Source organism: Schistocerca piceifrons, chromosome 2 (genome assembly GCF_021461385.2).
Source record: "Schistocerca piceifrons isolate TAMUIC-IGC-003096 chromosome 2, iqSchPice1.1, whole genome shotgun sequence".
In the NCBI taxonomy this organism is placed as follows: Eukaryota; Metazoa; Arthropoda; class Insecta; order Orthoptera; family Acrididae; genus Schistocerca; species Schistocerca piceifrons.
The window spans coordinates 455,934,380-455,955,831 of record NC_060139.1 but is presented as its reverse complement, the minus strand read 5'-3'; the positions used below and the strand labels follow the sequence as shown (position 1 = coordinate 455,955,831).

Below are 21,452 nucleotides of genomic sequence, written 5' to 3'. Positions count from 1 at the left end.
GATTCCAGGACCTTGCTGAAGACCGAGGTAAGGCTGATGGGACGGTAGGAGGAGACGGCGGACGGCGGTTTGTCAGGTTTAAGGAACATGAGGATACGGGAGGTTTTCCACAGGTCGGGGTAGTAACCGGTGGACAGGACTACATTGTAGAGCCTGGCCAGGGTGGAGAGGAAAGAGACAGGAGCTTCACGAAGGTGACGGTAGGTGGCACGATTGTGACCAGGAGCGGTGTTGCGTTTTGTGCGGAGTGTATCAATGAGATCCTGTGTAGTGATAGGGGCATTGAGTTCCGTGTGTGTAATGTTGTCCAAGTACTGGAAACCAGGAGCGAGGGGAGGGACAGAGGTGTCAGTTTGATCACGGGTATCCGGGAAGAGGGAGTAATCGAACTGGGGATCGTCGGGGATGGAGAAGACATCGGAGAGGTAGGAGGCAAAGTGATTGGCCTTACTAAGGGTGTCAGGGAAGGGGTGATCATCGTGGAGAAGAGGATAGTAGGGGGAGGGTTTAGTTCCGGTAAGGCGACGGAAGGCCGACCAGAACTTGGACGAGTTGATTGGTAGGGTTGCATTTAAACGGGTGCATGTCTGTCGCCAGTCCTGGCGTTTCTTAGCCGCGAGCAAATTACGAACGTGTCGCTGGAGTTGCCGGTGGCGTCGTAGTGTGTCCGGGTCACGCGTGCGGAGGAAGGCACGGTAGAGACAACGGGATTCACAGAGGAGGTAAACGGCCTGTGGGGGTAAGGTAGGACGGTGGGGGTGGATGGCGACAGTAGGAACGTGGGCCTCCACAGCCTCAGACAAGGTCTGCTGGAGAAAGGAGGCGGCATGGGTGACATCGTCAGGGTGGTGGTAGGTGAGAGGGTGGCTATCGACCTGGGTGGAAAGGGTATCCCGGTAGGCATTCCAGTCGGCTCGGGAATAGTCGTGGACATACTTAGGGGGAGGGGCAGTACGAGGGTCGGGGCGAGGGCGACGACCGTCTGAAACGGTGAGGAGGACAGGGAGATGGTCGCTACCAATAGGCTCCAGGACATCCACCGTTATGCGGCCAAGGAGGTTGGGGGAGGAGAGGATAACATCAGGAGTGGAGTTGGATTCAGGACGGGTATGCCGGGGGATGGGGACGAGGTCACCTTGAAGGGTGGAGAGGAACCGATGCCATCGCCGTAACTGGGCAGCGGAACGACTATGGATGTTGAGGTCGGCGGCGATCACGTAGGAGGAAAAGGTACGATCGACGTGGGAGAGGAAGTCGAAGGGAATAGGAGCGTTGAGGCGGACATAGATGGTGGCGCAGGTAACGGTAAGGCCGGGGAAGAAGAGACTAAGGATCAGGTGTTCGGTGGGGTCGGGAAGGAGAGGTTGGAGCCGAACGGGGATCTGGCGGTGGTGACCAATGGCAACTCCGCCACGCGCAATTGGGAGGGGATTATCGGAGCGGTGGAGGAGGTAGGGCGAAGTGTGAATGGTGTGGTGGGGTTGGAGGAAGGTTTCATTAAGGAGGAAGGCATCCACGCGGTGGGTGGCAAGGGTGTGCAGGAAGAGGTTCCTGTTGGCGGGTAGGGAGCGGATGTTGTTGAAAAGGATACGTAGCTGTCGCGCCATGATAGGGATTTAGACGAGGGTGTCGAGGCAGGAGAAGGTGAAATGGGCCTGGTTGTTGGAGTAGGTGGCGTACATCTTGAGTTGGAATATGGAACGGGCGGCGAGGGAGATCTGTTGGTGGGTGTGTGGGCGCTGAAAGGGATGAACATTCTGGAGGACGATGGTAAGGAACCTGATGATGTCCTCAGCGGTGGGGGGGGGGGGGTGGACGAAGGGAATTGCCAGGAGGGGTGGGGGCGTCCAGGGGACGGACAGGGACGGTGAGTTCACGAGTGGTTGGAGGGGGTCGGGCTTTACACTTTTGGGAGTAGGTGGGATGGGGGAGCATAAGTCAAGATTAGAGGTCAACATATATTAAGAGAATCTTATGTTACAAAATATGAGAAGGATTTCTTGTACTTACAGTATTACATTAACATGGAGTGCTACGTCGCTGCCATTTTTACAAAGATCTCCATAGCTCCATTAGTCAGAATCAAATAAAGCCCTAAGAGTAGGGTTCGTCAAATAAATAAAATTAAGTACATGGAAGTTGGAGAGCGCGTTAGCAACTGAGTAAAATCGGCCTCCTTGGTAGCACTGCGGCCAGGGCAGGTGGCGCTCAGGTCGCGTACTATGTGCCGATTGGGGTACTGAAGCAATATGTAAAATATAAATATTGATTGCGTTCTAAGATAGAGTGACAGTAAATAAAAGGAAAGCATTTAACATTCCCATTATGACAATGTAGGAACCTTAGAAACAATAACGTAGAAACATATTTCAAAAAGGTAGGTGGCGCATACGCCATGAGTTACATGCAGTGGCATATACAGCCCAAAATAAAATTATATTACCATATTAGTGAAGCACATAGAACGTATATAAGTCAAAACCTTAAGAATAAACAGTAATGGCATCCTAAGACATAAATCATAAAGCTGGTCCACAATCCAGCTAATACACATTCACTCGGATCCGAGATTTGGGATAAGCGAGAATTACATGAGGGCCAGTGTAGTGGCAGCCATACATCAAGAGTAAAACACATTGCATAAAAGGTAGTGAGCTTAGAGATATAAAAATACATTATAGCTTCCTGAGGAAATAGACAACTGAGGTTATCAACATTAATGTTATGAATTAAATAGTACGGGTTTAAAGCCTTCAAAAAATTGCCTACAGGCAAGGTTCAACTGATCGTTGAGTATATTACCGTCTTTGAGCGCTAGATGTTTAAAAATAAATAACTCTTCCCACAGATCTAGTCTCCGTCCTTTAACTTGCCTGTGTAGGATAACCGTGTCTTCTAACTGTTTAGGCGTATGGCCGGCTATCAAGAGGTGTTCAGCAAAGGTAGAGTTGTGAACATTAGCTCCTTTTTTACCTAATAGATGTTCTTTATATCGTGTTTTAACAGCTCTGCCTGTTTGACCAATATAGTATGAGGGGCAGTTATTACAGGTTAGTTTGTATACACCTGAATTAGAAAACCAATCGTTAGCAATTTCTACTGAATGTATAAAACCCTTGACTTAAAATTCACTGTAACACAAAATTCTATAAAAACATAATTTCGCTAGAACAATTACGGGCGCCATGGGTAAATCTTACTTCTCTCGGAACAAATTCTGTTGCTTCAAGTAGATGGAATGTAGTAGCTAAAAAATAAATTCTAAGTAGAAACTCTGGTGACATAAAATAAAACCATGGCGTCTTAAAGCAGTCATGCGTATTGGACATCTTTCATTGCGGTATGGCATCTAGACTGTACTCTGAACATACAGGGTGATCAGAAACAGTTCAAATGGCTCTGATCACTATGGAACTTAACATCTGAGGTCATCAGTCCCCTAGACTTAGAACTACTTAAACCTAACTAACCTAAAGACATCACACACATCCATGCCGGAGGCAGGATTCGAACCTGCGACCGTAGCAGTCGCTCGGTTCCGGACTGAAGCGCCTAGAACCGCTCGCCCACAGCGGCCGGCTTCAGAAACAGTGACAGTATTGTAAGGGTGTTGTAGGGTAGATTGTGCTGAGAAATAACCGTTATGAAAAAAATTCAATACGTTGCGTTGTTTCCGAGTTAATTAGCATTGAAGGTAGTCAATCTAACCGTATCGCAGGGAAAACTGAAGCGGCTCTTCGTTTGATTTTCTAAAACGGAACGACAGAGCGATACAAAAATTGGACATGGGACGATAGTAAGGATCGAACCCGAGCCAAAGGCTGAGTAGTCTCGTGTGCTATCATCTACGCTATGAGAACAACCGTCACTGATTGTATATGGTTAGAAGATGCCCAGACAGAAGAGCCCGTAGGCGAAACAAGCAACGTCTTAGGTGCCCCATGCGTCGCGCCAGATTCTCCGCCACTACAACGCGACGCGGCAGCCTGCAGACAGCTGATCATGAGAGTATGCATCTTAGGCAGTTCACAAAATGTGGCCTGCGTCCGCACTCAGCGGGCGCACGCCCTATCCATCCTACTATCTTACGAATCAAACAACGAAAACAAACAGAAAATTTGTAACATGTCACTTGCTAGTCCCCTGGTGCTTCATCAACGGAGGCTGGTACCTGACTGAGCTGTGGTCAACAGTCACTGGCCGCCCAAAACAAACAAACAGTTGGCTACTGTGCTACAAAAAGTGTGAACGCACATGTTACCTTTGCTAAAACGCGATACTGCATCTCTCAAACACAAAAGCACGCAATGAATTTGAAAATTAAACTGTGCAAGCGCTCAAAAACACGCAAAGAATATAAGAATCAAACTATGAAAACAAACACAAAAGTTGCCTTGCTGTTCTCCTGGAGCTTCACCAACGGAGGCTGACGGCTGGCTATCAAGCACTATATGTTGCACTATACGTGCAGGGTACAGTCCTATTGCCATACCAAAATGAAAAACGTCAGAGTTTTTGTCTAGAATCTAAATAATTTTCTACTAGCTACTACATTTCATCTATTTGAAGCAACAGTCTCTCTTCCTAAACAAGAAGATTTATCCATTGTACTTGTAATGGTGCTGATGAAGTTGTGTTTTTATAGGATTTTCTGTTATAGCGCATTTTAAGACAAGTATCATGTAATAGGTAAAATACTTCAAGTAGTAGATTGCACTGTTAACGGCAGACTTACACTGTCACGTACTGTTTTTGTTCATTATTGGGCATAAGCTATTCAGCACGATTATTAGCCCCCAATAACGTGCATTTTTTTTGTCAATTCATATTATGTAATTCTGTAAGCATGTTGTTTTGCGCAGTGCTTGGGCAGCACCCACATAGTACCCTATACGCGGAAGTTACCTTAACATAACGCTAGAACATTAAAGGTCGTTGGTGGGGGGGAGTTACATTGCTATTTAACCATCGCAAAGTTTACTACTACGCATTTTATTGAAAGGAAGTGAAAATTAGTAGTTTATGGATTAGTTAAGTACCGTTATTAGATCCAAAATGGTATGTTACATACCAAATCGCAAAGTGTCCTGTTTTACACCACCTGCAATTCTAAATTTTATGAGGGTGTAGTAATCCCAGGGTGAGAGCCTAGTACGTTAGTCAGTTGGCAGGTTTAATCAGTGAATTTTACACCGTTCCTATCTGATGACCATGACTTGCTACTTTATTGTTACTCGGGTGAACGTTTACTTGACAAGAGCCAAACGGTTTTATTCTAACGTACCTTTTCAACGCAATATGTAACAAGTAAGTGTGGACCTCTCGATTCCAGTAGTTTAAAATGCATTTACTGTTTCTGTTTTACTTGAACCTTTTGTAACCAGTATGTTACAATCTCCTTCTGAAGTAATTTTATAACTATTGAAAACTAGGTCAAGAGTTCTAATAAAACTGTGTCATACAACTCGTTGGTTGATTCTTTCATCCTCTCGAAGACTATCGCTTTACAGCTGCTGTTTACAGACATGTTCAAGATATAGAACAAATGCAACTTTTTCTGTTATTTAGCCCACAACGAAAAACAGCATCCATGAGTGTTCTACTGTTTCAACTAACGAATTGAGTGTCATTAACGGGACCTAAAATCATGCACCTATACCGATAACATAAAAACGGATACCAATGTCTTGCTCAAGTTTACCGCTGTTGTTGTTCGCTACAAGGTGTCCAGCACAGATCTAGAGCATATATGTATAACACCACTACAATTGCTCCGCTGTGCAGTGAAATTATTCAGAGCGAAAAAAAAAAAAAGAAAAACCACTAGGGAAAGACAGCACTAAAGCTGTTATTTTGAAATTTTGATGTATTTGCTTCTAAAAACATGTACACATTCTGACAGCAGTTTCACAAAATAAACAATGTTGCTGCATACCCTCCCATTAAAGATACACTAACGAACCAAAACATCGTCCCAAGGACTTAAGGGGAGGTTTACTATCTTTGGCCCGAAAAAAGCATGTTATTTGAGAATTTTTTCTCAGGATGTGTTATAGATATCAATGCCAAATTTGGTCAAAATGTTTATTGATATTTCCTCTACAAACTGAAATTTTTTCGACCGGAAATGTCGAAGAGCAAAGGCGGAAGTGCCGTCGGAACGAAACAAAATTTCGACCTCCACGCGCTGTATGTCACAGGTCATCCGGCTCGTCTGAAATCAAAATTGAGTTGACGTTAACGAAGTATATAAGATTTTCTAGGAATTGTACCTCGTTTAAGTTATTTGGACCATAGGAAACAAAATGTCAGCCATTTGGAAAAAATAGTGCTTTTATCGTCGATTTTTCGACTTCGTCGGCCAAGTAAAAATATATATAGTTGATGGATCGGAATAAAAGTGTTACAACTCCGAGACAATTTAGTTAGCTTCGTCGGAAACAAAGAATCATGCCAATCGGTTCAGTAGATTTTAACTTACCATACCGTGCGATAAAAAAAAAAAGTCATTTCGAGAAAAACACGTTTGAAGTTCTGACTACATATAAATGCAATATTATGCAACTTACGTTCAATCTGCTATTCCGGGTCCATAAACAGGTCCTTCCTCTTCCTCATAGAGGGCGTTCTGCTCGATCTGGGCCATCCTGCGCTGCTGCAGAGCCGCTCGTACGGCCGGTGACAAGCGGTTTTCGGCCGCTTAAATCCGGTGGTCGTCCGAATGCTTGGCGAATTGCATCGAATGGAGTCCCAGGGTGATGTCCATCGTTGTCATGGTCTTCAGAATTGCTGAACACCCTTCGTTGAAGCTGCTCACTGCCAGGGAAGTCTCAATCTCCACAGTCTTCGCACCAGGATGCAAATGCTTGGGAGCTAACTTCAAGCAAACGCGTTCAAACGTTCATTTGAATTTTATGTGTTTCCTCCCAAGCAGCGGTACAATAACTCGTCCTCCGAAAGAAAACAACTGTTGCGTGAAAAAGGCCGATTTCAGGAAGGTGCATTTTTTTGTTCAACCGAGAATAACAAACATTTCCGTTCCGTATTCGGAAAAACCGCTTCAGGGGTGGATTCTAAACACTTTTATGGATCCAAAAATGCAGTTTAAAATAAATCGATTTTTTGAACCAAAAGATAGTAATCCTCCCCTTAAAGGTATAATAGAGTGCTGTCAAGAGTCCCCGTACCTGGGGCCGCCTCCCCTGTCCACCTTACCCATAGCTCTCAGTGAAAGGAAAAAATATGGTCAGTCAGTGTTTTTCTTTCAACAAAAGGATTTAAAAGTCGATATTACGCATGTTTTCAACGGGGTCGCAACTGGCTATTGGCCGGACGGTGTGGCCGTGCGGTTCTAGGCGCTTCAGTCTGGAACCCCGTGACGGCTACGGTCACAGGTTCGAATCCTGCCTCGGGCATGGATGTGTGTGATGTCCTTAGGTTAGTTAGGTTTAATTAGTTCTAAGTTCTAGGCGACTGATGACCTCAGAAGTTAAGTCGCATAGTGCTCAGAGCCATTTGAGCCATTTGACCTGGCTATTTACAAATCACTATTCGTTCTCCAAAATATTAAAAATGCTCCGTATCCTCAGGTCTCCACTCCCCCCCCCCCCCCCCCAATAAGCCATCGTATGGGCGCCCTAGAATGCTGGTCCACATTTGGAACGATTTTGCCTGGCACGTATTCGACAAACCTTTGGTATGTTACCGAAGACGTGAGTCAGAACAAATGAAATTATTTCTTTTCTTCAACAAACAATGAAAAGCAGTATCCACGATTTTGTTACTACTACGCAGCAGGTCACGCAATTGCTGTACATTACAGGCCATCGGTTTGTGGATGCTAAACTGGTGGCTGATACTGTCCAGACGTGTTTCATTCGGATCAGATACGCGAATATCGAGGCCAGTACATCAAAGTCAGTTTACTGTCGTGCTCCTGAAACCATTCCAACATAATTCTGTTCTCGTGGCACAGACAATTATCCTGCTGGAAGACACTGTCGCCGTCAGGAAACACATCAAATCATGAGATCCACAACAATTTGCCTTCTATTACTGCCGCAGCACAGACTGCTCTCACGAACCCTCGTCAGTGGAGCGGTGTATATGTCGAGCAGCTGTTCGCGTAGATGACAGCGTATCCGGACACGACCATCGACATGGTGTAGCAAGAAAAGTGATTCACACGACCAGGACATCCGTTTCCATTGATCCGCTCATATCTCTGTGAATCCGTGCCTACTGGGATTGAAATTGACTGTGTCGATGGGTCAACATTGGGGCCGTTCGGTGCGGAGTCCCACGCTCCGAAAGGAGTGCTGGATGTCATGCTCCGAAACATTTGTACCTGCACCATAACTGTAGGCCTGCCCTATCGTTAGATCTATTACATATCGCCACCTATACTGCTTTACACAGTACGTGGGCCTACGACTTCCACATTCTGTGATATGGTGCAGATGTCCAACAACTTCTCCCCTACTCGTGGCTTCACCGTTCTTCAACCACTTTACATACACTGGTGTCCAAAATTAAAGAAACAAAGTGTTATTTTCCCGTCCTGTGTCTAATTCACGATATAACCATACAAACTGTCAACAGATGTCGTTACGAAGTGCTCTACACGGAAGTTGGCATTCTGATCAATGGACAACCACGCCAGGAATGACGTCAGGGCACCTATCAAGCTGGGTAGTGTTTGCAGGGTAGTCCCACAGCTACAGTCGCTCTGTACATAGTCACAGCTGATGCAGTATGGCACAGAGAAGTCGCCAACAGGCTCTCTGCTGTAGAGGGCATTAGGAAGAAGGGAGCAGGAGAGTCGCAATCTGATGCGGTCCGATGGCTTAATGTGAACCTGTTTGTTGTTTCTCGGACGAAGCGATAGTTTACTGAGACCGAAACTGTATCACGGAGACTAGGACAGGGTCGACCACGTGTGACATCAGAAAGGATGGACAGTTATTTGCCTGTAAGGTACCGCCTTATACTGCACTGCAACTGGCATCTGACCCTGCACCATCCCCTGAACGTGTTATATTGAGGCAAACGATGTACAGACGGCTTCAGCAGAGCGGCCTTTGTTGTTGGAGACCTGTTGTCTGTTTACCTCTGGCGTGTCTTCGCAGAAGACAACGTCTAGATAGAAGCTGTCAACGAGCCACCTGGGCGGTCGAACTTTGGGCCAATGTTCTTTTCATAGATGAGACCCGATTTGGTCTGGAGATTGATTCTAGACGGAGTCGCATCTGGAGGGCACGTGGAACACAATTTCGGGACCCAAACAGTGTGGAAAGAAACCGATATCGAGCAGGACCTCTAATGGTCTGGGCAGGATTATGTTGAGCACTCGAACAGTTCATCATGAAGTTATACGGGAAAATCAGCAAGATTAAACTGCTGTCAGGTACCGTGAGGAAATCTGAGATTTCATGCGCTGTTATTACGATGTGCTGTCCACCTAGAATTCGTATTGAGGGACGATAAGGCTCGATCTCATAGAGCACGGGTGGTTGATCTTTTTTTGGGAACGGAAGATATTGCACTCTTGAAGTGGCCTGCTCGCTCTCCCGATTTGAATCCAGACATAGAGCATATCTGGGACGCACTAGGGAAACGGGTGACATCACGTCAGAATCCACCAACCAGTCTCCAAGACTTGTGAGCAGCTCTGCAGGAAGAATGGACGTTACTGCCTCAACATGAGATTGACATCATTCACAGCATGTCCCGTCGTTATCAGGCCTGTATTGGTGCCAGAGGTGGTCACACCCCATACTGTTGTCAGAATGCGTGTGCAAATCCGTTAAGTTTAAAAGAAATTTAAAAAAACGGAGAATATTTTTGTCTACCGTCATGCATGTTGCAGTTGACTACGTTCTGTATTTTTTACATTATTTCCACTTTACTATCACCTGTTTATACTGTTTTGTGGCAAAATAAAGGCAACGTTGCAAAATGTCCGCTTGTTGCTTCAAATTTGGACACCAGTGTAGACGCTCACCGCAGGAGCACGCGGCAGGCGGCCAGCTTCGTCGTTTCCGAGTTGCTTGTTGCCAGGTACGGGCCATTACAAACTGCACTTTGTGAAAGTCGATTATGTCATTCGATTTCGCTGTTTGCGGCCCGTATCATCCCTACCATGATTCCCCATTTACCTCTGCTCCGATTATGTACTTCATTATTGCATCAAGTGCCCGCAACGCCATCAAGCATGTGGCCATACATTGAGGTGACAAGAAGCCATGGGATAGCGATATGCACATATACAGATGGCGGTAGTATCGAGTACACAAGGTATACAAGGGCAGTGCATTGACGGAGCTGTGATTTGTACTCAGGTGATTCATGTGAAAACGTTTCCGACGTGATTATAGCCGCACAACGGGAATTAAAAGAATTTGAACGCGGAATGGTAGTTGGAGATAGACTCATGGGACATTCCATTTCCGAAATCGTTAGGGAATTCAATATTCCTTGATCTACAGTGAATACCAGATTTCAGGCATTAGCTTTAACCACAGAAAACGCAGTGGCAGACAGCCTTCACTTAACGACTGAGAGCGGCGGTGTTTGCATAGAGTAGTCAGTGCTAACAGACAAGCAAAAGTGCATGAAATAACCGCAGAAATCAAAGTGGAACTATGACGAACTCATCCGTTAGGACAGTGAGGCGAAATTTGGCGTTAATGAGCTATGGCAGCAGACGACCGACGCGAGTACCTTTGCTAACAGCGCGGCATTGTCTGCAGCGCCTCTCTGGGGCTCGTGACCATATCGATTGGACACTAGACATCTAGAAAATCGTGACGTGGTCAGATGAGTCCAGATTTCAGTTGGTAAGGGCTGTCGGTGGGGATCGAACCTCATTAACTCATGGACACAACCTATACAAAAGGCACTGTGGAAGCTGGTGGTGGCTTGATAGTGGCGTGCCCTGAGATTATATAGAATGGACTGGTGCTCTGGTCCAACTAAAGTGATCATTGACTGGAAATGGTTATGTTCGGCTTCTTGGAGACCATTTGCAGCCTTTCATGGATTTTTATGTTTCAAAACAACGATTCAATTTTTATGGGTGGCCTGATTGGTAGGCCATTCTGGACAATTTGAGGTAATGATTTGGCTACCCAGATCGTCCGACGTAAATCTCACCGACCTTTTATGGGACATAATCGACAGGTTATTTCGTGCATAAAATACTGCACCGGCAAGACCTTCGCAATCAAGGGCGGCTATAGAGGCAGTGTAGCTCAGTATTTCTGCAGAGGACTTCCAACAACTTGTTGAGATCATACCACGTAGAGCTACTGCACTACACAGGGCAAAAGGAGGTCCGAGACAATATTAGGGGGTTCTAACTGTCTGCGTGGTGTCTGTTTGTTCTATATCGTGTCTCCCTACCACTTTCGCGCAACGACGCTCTGAGCGTGTTTTTTAGGGAACTGACTAGTTTGAACCTGGGACCTGTTGCTGGTAAGGAGACGCCAGACCACACATGACATGTAGAGTTCAGAAGAGTTCAGTGAGACTAGCGATGATATAACCAAATACTTAATGATTTCAGCGTCAGCTCCACTGCACTCCCTGTAAAAGAATCTTACTACTAACTAAATTTAGTGGAAGGGGTTCAAGGCTTTCCTATTTTTAGTTAGCTGGAAAAATAACGTCGAAAAAGCAGTTAAGTTTACCATTGGAAATGTTATTCTACTCACAAAACATTGTTTATAAATTGCACTATTGATAAAAGGAAATGTTTTAATACAGGATGGTAAAAAACAACTGCGTTCAACAAAAATGTGAACGAATATTCCCTGAGTGGGTTTCCAAGTTCTACAATGGATCGAAGGATGACCTATGCCATATCACATCTATAATCTAGGTTTAAATTAAGTTTCACAAGAGAGAAAACTATCAAAATGGTCTACAGTGACCCTCAATTATCTTTAATTACTTATCTAACTTGTCGTAAATTACAGTGACTGATGTGGCTTCTCAGTAACTATATAACAGAAAAATCATCGCGTTTCAGATTTTTACTTCAAGTGGCAAATGTGAACACCATGAGCTATGAGCTTTAATTGACGATCGACACTAGTATTACGCAAAAAGGGGGTGTAACAGATGAGACTTCTGCAGTTCTGAGTGAAGCTTTATGCGCTGTTATGCGGCATCGCGTGCGTTCATTACCTTGTCGGTGTCCGTCAGGGGGCGGCGGGCAGCACAGCTCCGCTCACCTCGCCGTCTCGGAAGCAACTCTCTCCTAACTTCTCCTTACTACAATTTACCGAAGTTGGTTTAAAAAAACTATCTGGCTGTGTTTTCATCTGACCAATCAGGGTCTCAATGTTAACCATAAGCTCCGCCTACAAAAATTCTGTCTATCCAATGAGAAACGTTATACTTTCGTGGTGGGGCAATGTTTTTAAAGTTTGCAACGTAACAGAGACGCGAAAAAGTCTCACGCTAAAACTTGCAGCTGGTGTGGTCCTTTTAGCGTTATCGTAAGATCTATACTGTTCTTCTGGAGGGCTCTATCTTTTAACATGGGCTGGGGGCTGGTCCTTACGTAACAGAGACGCGAAAAAGTCTCACGCTAAAACTTGCGGCTGGTGGTGGCCCTTTTTGTGTTATCGTAGGGCCTTCAGCTTAACATGGTTCTGCTCTCGGCTTCTGTTCTCGTTTCTCCCCTCGGAACTGCGTCTGTCTCACGGTGGGAAGGTATGACATGCATTTAGGCAATCTTTTGTTGGTCTGTGGTATTCCATTTGCTCACTCGTTACTCGTATTACTTTGGTTAATTTAATGTCACAATTTATTCGGAGCTATGTAACATACTACTGGAATTGCTTATCATGTCAGGGTTTTCATGAAAGGTGTTGGATTTCCCTGACACCTTACATATCACCACCCCTTCGAACTTAATTTTTGTACTGAATTTAGGCAGTTTGAATTGTTGCCTAAGTCAGTCAAAAATTATTCCTTTATCTAAATTTTGTTGCCTACTGTTCAGCCACGTTATTCTGGTTCTATGCTAGTTTGTATTACTAATTTATATTTTTATATTCTTCCACATTATTCTCAAAAATGACAAGAGAAGAATATTTTTATGCTATTATTAATTTTTAATTATTTTCTTTCTTTATTTACGTGTGAAGTTTGTTTTTTAAGAAGTTTGTTATCGAAAGTGAGGAGTCTTTCACATCGATTTTCTTAGAAATATATTTTTTTTTATAAATGTAGTAATTAAGTAAAATCTATTCCTAACACATTTTCTAAATATCATGTATAAGTAAAATGTTTTTGTTTATAGACACTCATTTCAACATTGTTACACTAACAAATAAGAATTATTTCCAAGAATTGATTTGACAAAGAAATATACATACTCAAGTATTGAGATATTATACTAACAAATGGTACAAATGTTAAAAAAAAGGGAAAACATCCAACAAGATAATTTTTAATTCTTTGTTTTTATAAGGAGAAAATAAGTAAAATATAGTTATTCTTTTATTTTTATGAGGAGAAAATAAGTGGCATATAGTTTTAGTGTTTATTATGCCTTACTTTTGTTCTTTATATAGAGTCCATTTCAGAACTAATGACTTATTTTTATCGATAGTCTATTTTTTACTTAAGTCCATAGTCAATGACTGTTATTTTGTAGTTTATTAGCTGTCTGGTGTGCTTAACTTATTTAGTTTTTCACACGTTTCTTTTGCACAATTCCTACATCACATAATTTGATTTCACACATTCACACAATCCTATGAATGTTTAAGCATGAGGTTGGCGAATGTTTTTTTTTTTTTTTTTTTTTTTTTTTTTTTTTTTTTTTTTTTTTTTTTTTTTTGCACAAAGGTGATGGACTTGAGCGAGATGGATGTGGGCAAGTATTTGATGTACAGCTTCGTTCGTCGTTCCTTGTTGGCTTTGCAAGTGTGTGTTGCCATTGTGGATGTCCCATAATGGAATGGAGCTGTGAGTGCAGAATCTTGTGGTTTACTGGCTTTGTATGTTGAAAGTCATCGTTATGTGTCGCTGAAAGCGGTTGTTTTTCGTTGTAATACTTCGCAGACGACTAGTTTACAATAGGATATGGATTTGGGAAGGTATGTCGTCTATTCTTCACCCATCTTCTTTCTTGGTCTAAATCTTGCAAATCTTCAACTTCTGTTCTTCCTGCTTTTTCTCTGCTTCTTACTTGCTTATTGGTTCTTCTCTGGGCAGGATATGGAAATATTTATTGATAACTAGTCGCTTTGAAGCTCTCCTCTTAGTAACAGTTTGATAAATGGTTTGGGCATGTCGTTTCTTCTTTGTGGACGTTTTCTTCAGTTTCGTGCATCAGCGTGCTGTTTAATTGCGGTAGTGTGACTTTTACACATTTTTTTGCCAGTGGTGGCTTGCCCAATCCGTCTTCTCGTCGGGCCGTTTTTTGCTTGCTCTGCCGAGTCAGGGCGCTCGGAGACCCTTCCGGTGTTTGGCGTCCCGTCGCGTCTCTGCAGGGCTCCGCCACTCTGCGGCTCCGTGTTCCATCCCAGCAGGGTTCTGCCTAGCGGGCAGATTTATTGCCCACTTCCGATACAAGGGCCTTCTGTTAGTCTCGCTGTCCTTTCCTTTCTCTCGACTCTTCTGCCATGTAGGAATCGTGTCTTGCTAATTATGTCCTTTCCTTTCTTGATACTTCTCGTGTTGAAACTTGTGGGTCGTTGCATCTGGTCTTTGTTGGAGTTTTTACCCATGGTTCTTACAAAAAGTTTTACTTATAATCATGTAACATATGTCTAGTACCTACATTGTTTTACGCCTTCTTAAAAAGCTTTACGAATTTCGGCGCCCTTTTCATGTTACAATTCTAAGATATTTTGAGTCTTAACTTCTACAAGAAATCCTCAAATTCGTTTTTTTTATTTTTTTGTGTAGTGTCATGGTGTATAGCATTTTAGTATTTCATGCTGTTAGACTGTCTACACTTTATCCCTTCACCTTAATCTATGGTACTATTGCTGTTATTATTGAAACTACTTTCTTTTTCCCACCTTCCTCTCTCTGCATTCTTCTTTCTCCTGACGATGTTATCTGCAACATAATCTTGAAATATTGTGCTGATTATTTACCAGTAATAAAATTAATCTTCAAACTTGTACTGAAAGTGTTTAATACTGCCAGTCTTAGGTGAAAATACCTCTGCTTTATCTCGTAAAATACCCTCATATTCTCTTTTACTTTGTTCCGAAATATCTTGAACTTCTTGCAATTTTTCGTCGATTTCTTTATAGACTTCTAACATGAGTTGAGGCAATTCCCCCTTTTGTGCATACCATTCTAATTCTTCATCCTCTTTATCTCGCGTCATTCTTAATTGTTTGTTTACAACTGGTATTTCTTCTAATTTTAGCTTTTGCTCGAAGAGAAGTGTGACATTCCCAAATGTTACGCTACCTTTCCCCATATCTATTATCGCTTGTCTCTCATTTAAAAAATCTGCACCTATAATCAAATATACAGTTAGTTTAGGTATAATCACGAAGTTGGCTTCGATCTTTTGACCTTGACACGAAAGAGTTAACCTTGTTTGTTTCGTAACTTCCGCAGCATTGTTTCTAATAGAACCTCTTACGTTAATCTTACGTGTTTTCAGAACTGGCAATTCCTCATTGGCATTACACTGCATGAATAAATTTTCTGAGATTGCAGTCAGTTCACTTCCGCTATCAATTAAAATATTGACTGGGATATGCTTTACCATGGCCTTCACAATTGGTTGAATTTGAAAGGGTTGGTTCTGTTCTTCTTCTTCTTGCATCAACGAATCCTCCACTGAATCATACATAAGTCTTTTTAGGAATTTCCCTTGTGAATTCGAACTTTCTGTAGGATAAGCTTCGACTGCTACTTCTCTCTCTTTTATTTCCTCTTCTCTATTTCTTCCTTCATTTACGCTTTCTTCAACATCCTCTACTTTTTCCTCATCCTCGTCTATCTTCTCCTTCTTCGTCGCTACTTCCACATAATCGCATCTAAATGCTCTAATTATCGCTTCATAACTTCCTTCATTATATACGTTGGGTTGTGTGCCCACTCGTAACTTATTTTCAACTTCTGTCGACTGTGCATTATCCTCATTTATTTCGCTTTCCCTGGTTTCCATCTCAAATAGCTCTGCAATACTCATTACTTCGTCCTTTCCTCCTACATTCGTTGTGCATGCCTCTGGTAATTCATCTTCCTCGTCAGTATTCTCCCAATTAATTTCATCCCAACACGATATTGTTATTTTCTTGCCTTCGTTTTCATCTGGTTCCTGCGGATTTGTTTCTTTCTTCTTCTCTTCTCGTGATAAGATTTTTACTTCTCTGTTCAATGTGCTGCAATTGTCCTGGGTCGGTGCGTCATTCTCTTTGGCATGGGCGCTTGGCTGTCAATTCGAACGTTTATCGGGGTTTGGCGGTCTTACCTCAACCTCTTCTTGTTCAGCTTGTTGATAGTGGTTTCTTTGTTGATAATTTGTCGGTCTATTGGTTCTCCAGTACCCGTTCCGGTTGTCGTTGTTCCCTCTGTACTAGTTGTTGCCGTTCCTGGGTGAATTATAGTTATTGCCATATTCTCTTCTAAATCCATAACCGGTTGTTGAAATCTATTGTCGTTTCTTGGTGCAAAGTTATCACATGGTTCGTAATTATTGTTTCTTCGTACTGTGTCTTGTGGATTCCACTGCTTTTTGGTTTCGTTTTCACGTGCGCTTCGTTTTTTTCTTGCGTCATCTTCCGAAAATATGAACTCTAGTTCCCTTAGAATACCTTTAAATGCTTCGACGTCATTGCCTCCGCGACCTACTAATGACTGCTGGTATTTCAATGGTAGCTTCATCGCGCATAATTTAATCAACTCTCCGTCACTATATGGTACATCTAAGCATTGATTTTTCTTTGCCATTAATTCGAAAAATTTCACGGGACTCTTCTTTCCTGAATTTCTGTAATAATTCGTACTTCACTCTGTTTTGTGCTTCGCTGGACCAATATCGTGAGAGAAACTTCTCTCTGAAATCTTCGTACGATCGGCATCTCGCTGCAACATTCTGCATGGTTTCTGCGACTGTTACTGACATGTGTGCACATATAAAGTCTAATTTGTGTGCTAGCGTCCAGTGTTCTGGTAATCCTACTCCGAATTGATCAATAAATGTTCGTGGATGTAATGAGTTTCCTTCTCGAAAGTGTTGAAATTTTCTGACTGTGAGGAAATGATCGTTGTCGTACTTCGTCATAGTTCCATATGAAATTCGCGATTCTTCGCCACTTTTGTTTCTGATCATTTCTCCCGTCGTTCTTTCCGGTTGTGGTAGATCCATTGGATATTGTTCACTGTAACTTTCGCCTACCCTTGCGTAGTATCGTTGGAGTGGTACGCAATAATTTTCTTCCATCGGTTGTGAACGTGTAGCTGAATGCATTGCACTGTACTCTTCGCGACCTGGCTTTCCATTGTCAGGTACTGGTTCGGTATCTTGTCTGGCTAACCTTGCTGCTTCATTGCACGATCCAAACTGTCTTGAAACATACATTTGTGATTCCGCATGTGTTTGTGATGACGTTTGTTCAAATGGTTCAAATGGCTCCGAGCACTATGGGACGCAACTGCTGTGGTCATTAGTCCCCTAGAACTCAGAACTACTTAAACCTAACTAACCTAAGGACATCACACACACCCATGCCCGAGGCAGGATTCGAACCTGCGACCGTAGCAGCAGCGCGGCTCCGGACTGGAGCGCCTAGAACCGCACGGCCACCGAGGCCGGCCGATGACGTTTGTTCATCAAGAATTTCGAAACGTGTTTGTTGCTGTGCAGGCTGTCTGATTTCACGTATGTTACTTTCCGCCTGTAATTGGAATCGCAAATACGTAATATCTTCGTTAATTGCTTGTTTTTCCGGTGCTGTTGCAGATACGGATGTAGTTGCAGACTCTGTGCTTGTTCGATCCTGTTCACTACGCTCTTCAATGGTTTGCAACAACTCCGTTCGCAATTTCTGAAATTGTCGCTTCGTTTGCGCTTCTATTTTGACTATGCGGTTATCACATCTTTTCAGTGCTGCTTTTGTGGTACGTTTGTGTAACACACTTTTTTCAACAACTTCACGCGCTGTACCTGCTGCTTGTCTAGTAATTTCGTTTATCTGTTTCTCTAGTTTCTTGACTTCTCCCTGGGTGTTGTTACGTAATGTTTTGATCTCGTCCTGAATGTCATTACGCAATGTTTGTACGTCCGCTTGTACCTTGTCAATGTCTGTTCTCAATTGATTGTGACCTGTTATTAAGTTTCCTATCACTTCTCGAGATTCTTTTGCCTCGTCTTCAATATGACTTAGGTGTAACTAAATTTTTTTGTTTTGTTCTTTAATCTCACGCATTTGTCTCGTGGTTTCTGCAATTTGTTTCGTCGTTTCTGCATTTTGAATTTTAATTTGGTTCGCAATTTCTTTATTTTGCCTTGTCATGGTTTCCGTAATTAATTGTAATAATTCTGCGAGATTGGTGGGTCCTACTGTGTTTTCTTCTGACGTCCGACGCTCTGTGTTTTCGCCCAAGTGTTGGTTCGCAACCGATTGCCTTGAACTGTGCTGTGACACGTTTCTGCTCGCATTCCTTGTACTATGGGTTCTACGTATTCAAGACGCAAGTTAGAATCCTCATCGACTGTCTCTCTACTTTCCTGCTCCTCTGTCGTATGCTGACTTACGTTTTCTATGCCTTGACGTACATTATCCTCGTTATGGTGCGTTATATGTCCTATTTCTCGCGATACTGCATCGTCTGTTGTACTGTCCTCTATTCTCTGTCCATTTTCATGCTGGGTCTCTACCTCAATTCGGTCAAGGTCTCGATCTGCCATTGCTAATATTTCCGAATCCCTTATTTTCTGTTTTAAAAGCAATTCACGCGCCCTACTTCGAGTCAACATGCGCTCATACGATCTCACGCGTTTCATAAACTTTTTGTCCACACGACTTGACAAACCATTCACTTATTTGTTGGGTCAGAACCAACTTGTCAACGATGTATCCGCCACCTCTGCGCTTGCATTGGAGAGAAAACTTAATTCTAACAATATTAAAATTCACAACTTAATTATGCTATTGTCTCTGCCAGAATGTCTCACATTTATTGAATACTTTCTTACTATCTATCGCTACAGCTACTGTTTTCGACTATTTATAACGTTCAAAAAAATTTTTTTTATTAAGAAAATTTTTCAACAGGACATTTTTCTGACCTAGTTAGGCATGTGGTCGACCTTCAATCATGGTATTTTACCATCCTGGCAGGATCGCCATTTTCTAACATTCTGCGTGGTGTCTGTTTGTTCTATATCGTGTCTCCCTACCACTTTCGCGCAACAACGCTCTGAGCGTGTTTTTTAGGGAATTGGCTAGTTTGAGCCTGGGACCTGTTGCTGGTAAGGAGACGCCAGACCACACATGACATGTAGAGTTCAGAAGAGTTCAGTGAGACTAGCGATGATATAACCAAATACTTAATGATTTCAGCGTCAGCTCCACTGCACTCCCTGTAAAAGAATCTTACTACTAACTAAATTTAGTGGAAGGGGTTCAAGGCTTTCCTATTTTTAGTTAGCTGGAAAAATAACGTCGAAAAAGCAGTTAAGTTTACCATTGGAAATGTTATTCTACTCACAAAACATTGTTTATAAATTGCACTATTGATAAAAGGAAATGTTTTAATACAGGATGGTAAAAAACAACTGCGTTCAACAAAAATGTGAACGAATATTCCCTGAGTGGGTTTCCAAGTTCTACAATGGATCGAAGGATGACCTATGCCATATCACATCTATAATCTAGGTTTAAATTAAGTTTCACAAGAGAGAAAACTATCAAAATGGTCTACAGTGACCCTCAATTATCTTTAATTACTTATCTAACTTGTCGTAAATTACAGTGACTGATGTGGCTTCTCAGTAACTATATAACAGAAAAATCATCGCGTTTCAGATTTTTACTTCAAGTGGCAAATGTGAACACCATGAGCTATGAGCTTTAATTGACGATCGACACTAGTATTACGCAAAAAGGGGGTGTAACAGATGAGACTTCTGCAGTTCTGAGTGAAGCTTTATGCGCTGTTATGCGGCATCGCGTGCGTTCATTACCTTGTCGGTGTCCGTCAGGGGGCGGCGGGCAGCACAGCTCCGCTCACCTCGCCGTCTCGGAAGCAACTCTCTCCTAACTTCTCCTTACTACAATTTACCGAAGTTGGTTTAAAAAAACTATCTGGCTGTGTTTTCATCTGACCAATCAGGGTCTCAATGTTAACCATAAGCTCCGCCTACAAAAATTCTGTCTATCCAATGAGAAACGTTATACTTTCGTGGTGGGGCAATGTTTTTAAAGTTTGCAACGTAACAGAGACGCGAAAAAGTCTCACGCTAAAACTTGCAGCTGGTGTGGTCCTTTTAGCGTTATCGTAAGATCTATACTGTTCTTCTGGAGGGCTCTATCTTTTAACATGGGCTGGGGGCTGGTCCTTACGTAACAGAGACGCGAAAAAGTCTCACGCTAAAACTTGCGGCTGGTGGTGGCCCTTTTTGTGTTATCGTAGGGCCTTCAGCTTAACATGGTTCTGCTCTCGGCTTCTGTTCTCGTTTCTCCCCTCGGAACTGCGTCTGTCTCACGGTGGGAAGGTATGACATGCATATAGGCATTCTTGTGTTAGTCTGTGGTATTCCATTTGCTCACTCGTTACTCGTATTACTTTGGTTAATTTAATGTCACAATTTATTCGGAGCTATGTGACATACTACTGGAATTGCTTATTATGTCAGGGTTTTCATGGAAGGTGTTGGATTTGTCTGACACCTTACAGGGTATGCCATGAGTTTCGTCACCTTACTGTAATGTTGTGACTGATCAATGTTCGTATATGGCCACCAGTAGCTAGTAGATAGTGTTGGTGCCAGTAAGCCTTGTCACATGCAGAATGCGCTGTGTCGCAGATCCCCGTGGGCAGCCCGTTGCTGGCGCGAGTCGTCATCTACATGCTGACCGGCGCCTCGGAGCTCCTCATCTACTGCAAGTACTGCGATGACGTCATCTCAGAGGTGAGTGCAGCGCTGCAGCATGCTCTGTCAGCTTCTTCGCGATCGCAAATACCTCTGTGTTCAGTTTCTCTGAACTAATGGCAGCAATGACTTTCCCAACTACTAAGTAGTGCAAACAATGCGAGAATTAGACGATATGGCATACGTACCGAAACACTAGCTTTCAGTTTGCTTTGATATCGCACGCAGTAGGACAGAGTGTTAGAACTTTATAATATATGAGTCGCCCACAATATTACTGCACCTCGGTATTAGAGCGCTGCAGTCGGCTTACCGTGAGTCAGCGCTTAGTCGGGACTGATAGTATAAGCACAGCTGATCTGAA

General features: G+C 43.0%; 1 protein-coding gene across 1 annotated transcript in view; it reads left to right on the top strand.

Moving 5' to 3' along the window:
* Positions 1-21,452, top strand: part of LOC124774936 (odorant receptor Or2-like) — a 130,926-nt gene that overhangs the window by 56,443 nt on the left and 53,031 nt on the right. Inside the window, exon 5 of the mRNA XM_047249627.1 lies at positions 21,023-21,127. Within this exon, the coding sequence (XP_047105583.1) occupies positions 21,023-21,127 (105 nt within the window). The remainder of the gene's footprint in view (positions 1-21,022; positions 21,128-21,452) is intronic.